Raw genomic sequence first — 9187 nt, 5'->3', positions numbered from 1 at the left:
CATTAAATTCCAGTGAAATATATTTATGTTTGTGGTTGTAATGTGACAAAATATGGAAAAGTTCAAGGGGTATGAATACTTTTGCAAACCACTCTAAGTGTTTCAAGCTGGGGATGGGCAATGATTCACAACACAAAACAGCATAAGCGTAAACTGCAAACTTCGATCAAGTGCCACTGCTAGCCTGACGCTGCAGGCTCCTCACACAGCCAAAGTTTCACTTTGTCTATTTTTTCATAAATATTTGAAGTCCTGAGGGAAACAATGTTTAACAGTCACTGTTTATGTTCAATTAATTCATGTTATCAAAGTGAAAGAATAATTTTGTTAAATAATCTAGATCTTAATTTCAATCAAAACAATCACGATTATAATTTTTCTAATAATCAAGCAGCCCTATTTCAAGCTGCACCAGAAGTGCTACAGCTAGCTGCTGCTACTATTTGGATTTGCAAATAGCCAAAAAAWTTTTTTGCAACAAACCGTTTGATTCCAAACTGACAGCGATGTAAAGAATTTTGAATTAATTATTATGAACTATTTGAGACTGGAGCTTTCTGCAACAGGTAAGATATTAATTGTTCAAAACCTTCTACAGAACCCCACTTCAAAAAAAAAAAAGAAATATTCCTTTATTTTACAATCAAAATACGTATTAGGGAAAAAATAATGAACAGATTCAAAAGTCTCTGTAAAAATGTTCAAATATAATAACGTAATTTGACCAAAACAATCCTATTAAACACTGAATTGATTGAATTTACAGTTTCTTCTAAACATGCTCAGCTACTGAAAGGTGTAAAAGTCCTCTAGGTAATCACAGACATGAAGACAACTACAAGATAAAAAATAAAGATTCAAAAGACCCAACAGCTTTTGATGAATGTAGACATCAAACACGTACACCAGAGCTGTAATTATCTAAACATGACGCACCTCTGCCATCCCGCCTCCTTCCTCCCATCACCCCACCTCAAACCATCATTCATCAGCCGGTCCCTGTGGCGGCAGAAAAGGGCAGCACACCTCTAAAGTGGCCCGGTGTTAAGCTGCAGCTAAGCTTGCATGTTGTCGTGCGCCTGCATCACTCTGCCTTTTATTAGCACTGAGAGAAGCCAACACAAAGGCAATTATCACAGAGTTTGATCCTAATGAGATCTTAGGGGCCCAGAGATGTACAGATAATGTGCACTCAGACCCGTGGCGATAAAATCGGACCTTATCCGAGGAATAAAGATTGAGAAGGAAAACAGATCTAATGTCAGATTGTCATGGTGAAAATGATCCATGTGTGCATTCAGTTTCAGCTCAACAAATAGAAGTCAAGATGTAGAACTGTGTAAATGAACACAGGAAGGTTATATTCGAAAGGAGGTAAACACAAAAGGAGATGATTCAAAAACATAAACACAAAGACGGATTAGAAACATTTCTATTAACAAACTATTTAAAATATGTTTGTAAAACAACCTATGAAATAAGATGACTGACTGTGTGGCTCTAAGCAGTCTGACCTGGTGTTATTCTTGAACTTGAGGAAGTAGTGGAGGCAGTTTATGCAGTGGTGGGGTCCTGGACCCTCGCAGCCATTTTCATTGCATTCAGCATCACAGGGGCCTGAAGACAAACACAAAGATAAATCCATAAATAATAATAATTCCATCTGCTGCAGTAACATAACCCGTTAAATAATCCTGTTACTTTCTATCGTGTTTCTGTGAAAGTTTGGGGGATCTACTTTCTTATCATTTACCGTTGTACTCCTCGGTGAACTCTTCCTCGACCGGCTGCAGCAGGTCAGTGAAGCGAACCTTTTCAACGTGCATAGATGAGTACGGGTGGACAGAGGTACCATACAGCACCAGCGACCACTCCTTCAACTTTCCTGTGAAAAAACGCACGGCTTATCAAGATGGGCAGAGATTTATTTAGACATAACTCCAATCTGGCTTTCATACCAAGATCAAAAACGCAGAGATTATTCCCAGCTACTGGGTGCACAATTACAAGAGGTAAAATGTTTAGTGTTGCTTCATCGGAGAGATATTTCATGTTAATTTCACTGCCTCCACAGCAAAATGTTGGCTCCTTTTAGATCTGCCCCTCAGTAAAAATGTTGTGTTATTTAAACTTTTCAATTTAATAACCATGCATAGTTACCAGGCACTTTCTGGCTGCGAAGCTGAGAAGGTGAGTCATAGATTTCTAGGACCCAGTCGCCTGCTGCCTTCTCTCCCCAGCAGTGGGTGGTCATAAACTCCCAGTTCTTAAAGCCCTCCATGGAGTAATCAAACAACCTGTACATCCAAAATACACACACGTGTACAAAAAACACACAAAATTATATCTGAACAGAAGCTAGGTTTACTTTGTGATATTTATCAAGAATCTGTTTGACTGAAAGGTGCAAATTTATTAGCAAGGATCAAACCAGCTGCTTAATACATTAATTTTTATTATTTGAAATCTGTAATAAAACTGAAGGTAAAAGTTGAGCTACTTGAGAGAAAATCATTAACAACAAGCTATAGATCTTCTTGAATTTTTAATTGTTTACATTACAGTTTCTAAAATGAAAGCCTGAATGAGTGGTGGTAGGTAAGACCAGCAGATTTAGACTTTGATGTATGTCATGAAAAGAACAAAACAAAAACATCCCCGCTGGGTGTTTTTAACGTTGCTTCTGCTGCACAGTTTTAATAACAGAGTGGTGGAACACACTGGTTTTCTCTTGTCTTCCAACCGGCAGTAATCAGTGTAAATGTCTCTCAGAGCTTAAAAACACCAGTTTATTAACAACTGCATCTGGTGAAAGAGCCCTCCTCTCCTCTGGGTGAGCAGAGGGGCAACAGCATGGCTGGTGTGAACAGCCATAGGGAGAAGGTGAAGAGAAATTTTGTTTCTTCAGGTATGTTCAAGGGTATCCACACTTGGTTGATGCACTCAAAAGTTTGACTTTGTTCATATAGAGTCATAAAAAAATAACATGTTTAAGATAAAAAGAAAAATAAACATTCACATCATTCAGTTCTGTACCTGTTTGCAAGCAGCTGAGACTTGGTCCCAGACGGTGAGGTCAGATTGATTGACAGGTCACCACGGCGAGGGTGCGTAATCATAATGCGTACGACCACGTGCTCCAAGTAGATGACATGGTTGTTGGGGTTGTCGGTACATCCGGTTGCCTTGTAYACCGATCTCACCACATGCTCTGGACGAATGGTTCTGCTGGGCAGGAAGGTATGAAATTAACAGAATCTAATCTTAATCACAGCTCTGAAAACCTGACCAGTCACTGCAAAAACTGGAGAGAAGTTTTATTAACTGTAACTCTGAACATTTTCCCTGGAATAATGAAAACAAAATTGACTCAGAAAAAAGTTTTAGGCTCACAAAGCAGGATTTAACCGGTGAATTTCATTCTGTATAAACTCAATTATTATGCCTCTCCGCTGCACCTGAGGCTCGGAAACTGTGACCGTTACCCTCTACCGAGACATTCAGCCCTCTCCTCTCGTTCAAATAAAAAGCTGTCAGTGACTCACTACACATCGATCTTCAATTCCCGAAGAAGCAATCACATGTGCTTTCCTTCAAACAAAAAGCATGTCCAAGAGTCTACATAAGAGTATTTCATTTCCCAAACCTCAACCTGCTAAAGAAACGAGAAGCTGAGCACGATAAGAAAAGAGAAACGTCGGCTCGGTCTGCTGGGCACAGCTCCACAGCAGAAAGACCTCTGGAAAGCCAAAACAAACATCTAATGGACCCTTCAATAACATCTGCGGTCTGATCTAATACAATAACACCAAAAAAAAACAGGGACAAAACCAGAAAAGGAAACATAAATACCATCCTGCCAGTTGTAGAGTTTGGAGAAAAAGAAGTGTTGCCGAGCAGAAATTACACAAAAACTTCTGCATTAGTTGAATTACAAACAAAGTTTACGTATTAACAAATTAAACAGATTGAATATCCAAAAGAAAAAAACATTTTAATTACCGTCATATATTTTGCAGTCATTTAAATTCTCTGTTGTCAGTGTAACAATCGCAGTGATGACATGTTTAATGGCAAAAATTTAAAGCAAACGTTTTTCTTTAATTAATAATTACAATCAGCTGCTTCAGATTGAATTAGGTGAAAGATGAGGCACAAAACATTTACACTTCAAACAAAAAATGTAAAAAAATTAATTAAAATTAATTTACAATGAAGGTTTACTGATCTTCATTTACTAATAATATAAATTTACTTTGTAAAAATGAACAATCATCAAGCTGAAACAAATAATTCCTTAGTGAAATGATGCAATAAGAAACATTTTAAACTGAAGACTAAAGCAGTGTAAGCGTTTATACTTGACACTTACTTTGGTGTAGTATTTCTCATAAAAGACAAACACATTATTTGAATTAAGAACAGTGCACCTCACGACATGTTCCACGAGTCAATTACAAACCTAGCTTGAATCTGATCAGTCTCAGCTACTACCACACCAAATTTAAACTCAATATGTCGAATTGACTGAATTGTGGCCATTTTTGTGTTTGCTAAAATTGCATTACTGTGGCGGCCATCTTGAATTGAACTGACTCCAAAGGTAAATCAGCTGTAGACGTCAACTCAATCATTACGTCGATGGTTTCTTTAAAATCTGTTCAGTGATTCATGAAATGTTTTGCTAAAGGTACAAAGAAATAAACACATAAACCATGGGCAAACACCTTTTTCACCCTTAATAATCCATCAGATAATTGATTTGGTATAAAAAGAGCAATACTGTTTTACAATCAAAGCAGCACATAGCTGCACAAAGCAACACTTTTTAAAAACTTTATTCTTTGACACATGACCCGGCACCAGACGAAGTGAAAGTGAACATAAACAATTTAAAATAAAAGCAGTGAAAACATTAACTCAAGTAGACTTGATGGAATGAACAACAGTCTCTTTCAATGACCATCAGGGGAGTCTATAAYATTGTTGGCCTCTCTATTACACAGCTCAGATAACCGGACCATACACACGGGACCGAGCGAAGCAGATGCACAGCTGATTACTACCAGCCTTACTGCACAAAGATCACATACTTTTCCCGGTGCAAACTCAGAGGAGAGTGCAGATCAGTTGCAGATTGACTTCACTAAAAGTGCCAGAYGGTGGAGTGAAGAAACACAGCAACACTGACAGCAGAAGCATGGAGCACGCTTACCTACAAACCTAAGCAGATGTATCAACAAACATAAATAACCTTTGTATTAAAATTACTCATGCACACAAAAACATGAAATGCAACACACACAAATATGCAATGCTACCCATGAAATAATGTTCTAATGCAGTGGTTCCCAACCTATTTTCTTCAAAGTCCCCATTTCGTAAGAGTCCAGTATGCTCTCTCAGTATTCTGAACTGCAGAAATAGTCTCGTATTGTCGCAGTTATGTGACAAAAATTACATCACTTTGTTCACAGCTTTGAGTCTTCCACCTGTTCTTGTCACAACCCCCCATGAGAACTTTGGGAGCTTTAACCGGTCAGATTCGTGGACAAAGTAATGGTGGATATCAGTTTTTTTCCCCCTTGAGTGTAGACTCCAGCGGGGAAGAAACTCTGAGCAGTGATAAGTACTAGAGATCGACCGATACAGGTTTTTGAAGGCCGATACCAATTTTTTTGACATCAGTCTAACCGATACGCCGATACGTGCAGCCAATTATTTTTGGCCGATTCTTGAAGCCGATACTGCCTTTTCTTCCCACATTAACATGATAAAAATAAGAATGATAACAAATGTTACACAAGTCTTAATTTAAAACAAAACAACAACAAAAAAACATTTATTAAATGAGCCTTGTCTGGTGCAGGCTGTATGAAGTGCTGCCGCACAGGATTTCTTCTTTCAGCACTTTCTTAAAAAAATTTAAAAGTAAATAAATTCATGATTTATTTTATCTAGTGCTAAATATTCTGTTTTTATTTGTATATTAATCAGATTAATATATTTTTTAAGTAAAATAAAATGACTATGTTTTAATATCCCAGCATTTTTGATGCTAAAATAGCAAAAAGAAGAGACACCACATACATCTTGCTATCTTTGTGAGGACTTCACACACACACACAGCACTCACAGCATCTCTGCCTCAGTCTGCACTCGTTTTTTACACCAGACAAAAAAATACATTTAAACCAGCTGATGCTAACTTTAGATCACAGTTTGAAATGTACACCGAAGAAAACCTGCATCATGACTTTTATACTGCGGTCAGAACAAACGTCATCTGAGCGGAGTCTGCCTGGTTCAAGCATGATGGTGGACGGCTGCGCTCGCTCTTATAAACGTAACAGCGAGAAAACACTGAAAGCTTTTTTATTTTAATCCATCAGGGAGAACAATAGAGGTGTTCTGCTATGCTTCCTGTGAGCAGCTCCAGTATTTTTTTAAATAAAAACAGTGCAGACACGCTAATTACAGTGTGGCTTCAAAGTGAAACTAAAAACATGGCGCTCCCATCCGGAAAAGAAACTTAAACACAGCTGTTCTCTCTCCCCTCATATTCAGACACAGAGGGCAGAAACAGTTAAATTAGACAATTAAAACACATTTACAGTTCATAACTCAGCCTTACTGTTGTTAGCACTCGGTCTCACAACATTAGCAGCTGCTCTCTCTCCCTGAGGGTGGGGTGGCAACGTGCGCTCGCGTGACCCAAAGAATGGATCGGCCGATACTGATACAAGGAAAAAACACAAATATCGGCCAAAAATATCAGCCGGCCCGGCCGATGTATCGGTCGACCCCTAATAAGTACCACAGCAGGAGGGGTTCAGCACGATGCGTCTCAAGGGACAATGAAAGGTGTGTATGAAAACGAATGTGAAACAACCACCCGTCGGCCAGCTGGCTGCCAATCAACTATACTGGGTGCTTTACTTCCATGCCAAGCTGAGCCCCATCCCCCAATCCCTTGCTAATAATAAAAGAATGAAATGAATCGTTACAAACTTTTATTTGGAAAAAGAAACAAAGAAGAACAGAGTTAAACAGAGTTTTAATTATTCAGATGGACTTGTTTTGGTGATTTTTACACACAAACTATAAATTGATATTGTCGCAGCCTCTGAGCAGACATGGTTATGGGCTCCATGGGCCCCCCAGTTTGAGAACCACTGCTCTAATGGTAGTTTGGTTAACAGAAACAAATGTTTCTGATTTTAAACCGCATCATCTATAACTTTCATTTGTGCTTTGTCTTCCTTCCAACAGAAAAATAAATCCAAACTTGTTAATTCCTAGGCCCCACACAAGCGCAATGAAAAGGGAACAAAGAAGCTAAAATGACAGAGTTTATTCGATTTTACGCGTTAGCCAACACACATTACACGACTACAAAGGCTTGAGGATGACTGCATCTGACACAAGTCAGACTTTACATAAGCCTCATATGGACAGACTTGTGCGCAGCAGAGCAGAACAGACAGAATGACACTGATAATGCTGCAGTTTCTGACCGCTGAGCCTTCAACTGAAAGCAAACCAGTTCRGGGCCCAAGTTCAGCCAGCCAGCCAACCTAATAGAGAACAGCGCTCGGGCTTCCAGCTGCATCAAGAATAACAAGCTGTGAAGCCCTGGCTATGTAAGAGTAAGTGTGTGTGCAACAGTAAAGGTCTTATGTGAGAACCACCCTGCCAGAACTAATGCTTGGCCCCTATCAAGGTACAGCTTGCACAACCACACTCTAAAACACATGCCAGTGAAAACCACCGGGGACATAAAAAAATAAGAAAAGAAAGACAACAGAGAGAGAACAGAGCAGACCGAGACAAAGAAGGTTGGATTTCTGAATAAAGCTTACTAAAAACAGCCAGTTCTCATTCATAATGCAGCCATATTTGATGCGTCGCTTGGGTAAAATCTTTATGCACAAAAACTAAAAAACACAAACATATATTCATACATTACAATAAAAACAAAGCAGCAGAACTATTTTATGGGTCCATGCCGGTTTTTCTTTTGGCCCTTATATTTTCAGCTCATTAAGACTTGATGCAACAGATAGAAGCACCTGTTCCCAATTAGATGAGATGCTAAAGCCCCCAGTTTATAATGAGATTTTTGACGAGAGGTTTTCTAGCTTTGCGAAACAGAGACAGGTTAGGTCCTTTCTCTGCATGCTAAGTGATGCCAATCCTATCTAGTCTTACACAGAGCACTGAGCTCAGCTCCATCAATCCACCTTAGGGATTGCCGTGTGCACACACACACAGGTTTGTTTTTATATCCCCGTGGGGACCGTGGATTGACTTCCATTTATTTTCTGGTAATTTTCTAGCCTAACCCTGACCATCTACCCTAAATTTAACCTCACGGGTTAATTTTGCAGGTCACACCTGACCCTAAATCTAACCTAAACTCAATTCACACCGTAGTCCTATACTGAACCCCTAACCTGAAATTAGCATCCGTACCCGTGGGGACGCACATTCGTCCCCCACGAGGCTGCCTTTTTCTAGAAAATGGTTCCCACAATGTAGCAAAAATGTGCTCWCACACACGTTTGTTCTTCTAGTCTTCAAGGGGACTTCATGTTGACTTCCATGCATGTACTGGTCATTTCTATAGTCCAACCCTGACCCCTGACCCAAATCCAACAACTTTAAACCTAACCTTAAACCCAGCCTAAACTCAGTTCACACTTTAGTCATAAATGCAACCCCTGACTCACAAACGGTATTTCTCCTGATGGGGACCAGGCTTTTGTCCTTATAAAGACCAGTGGGTCATCGCCAAAAACATCCCCACCAGGTAGCATGTATACATACACACACACACACACGCACATCCTTGTATTTGCATCAAACTGAGGACGTTGTGTTGACTTCCATTCAGTTTTGTAACTGTATTTTTGCCCAACCCAGACACTTTCCCTAAAATTAACCATTACTGGTCTATAGTTAACACTAACCTGAATGAGAACTTAATTCACAYCATACCTCTAAACCTAATTAGTAAAGCACAGAAGAGCTGCAAACAAATTGAGGACACTGAAGAGTTCCAAAGACCTCATTTTGAAAGCAACTATGGTACAAATGGTCCTCACTTTGTAGTAAAAACAAGTACGCGCGCGCGCACACACACACACACACACACACACACACACACACACACACACACACACAC

General features: G+C 39.4%; 1 protein-coding gene across 1 annotated transcript in view; it reads right to left on the bottom strand.

Moving 5' to 3' along the window:
• The window catches only part of pcsk5b (proprotein convertase subtilisin/kexin type 5b), a gene marked incomplete in the record, with an annotated part of 79677 nt that overhangs the window by 32144 nt on the left and 38346 nt on the right, over positions 1-9187 (bottom strand). Inside the window, 4 exon segments of the mRNA XM_014017337.1 lie at positions 1515-1617; positions 1754-1885; positions 2161-2297; positions 3037-3225. Coding sequence (XP_013872791.1) covers positions 1515-1617; positions 1754-1885; positions 2161-2297; positions 3037-3225 — 561 coding nt within the window.

This window comes from Austrofundulus limnaeus, unplaced genomic scaffold (assembly GCF_001266775.1).
Source record: "Austrofundulus limnaeus strain Quisiro unplaced genomic scaffold, Austrofundulus_limnaeus-1.0 Scaffold166, whole genome shotgun sequence".
NCBI lineage: Eukaryota > Metazoa > Chordata > Actinopteri > Cyprinodontiformes > Rivulidae > Austrofundulus > Austrofundulus limnaeus.
This window is presented reverse-complemented; position numbering and strand designations above follow the sequence as displayed.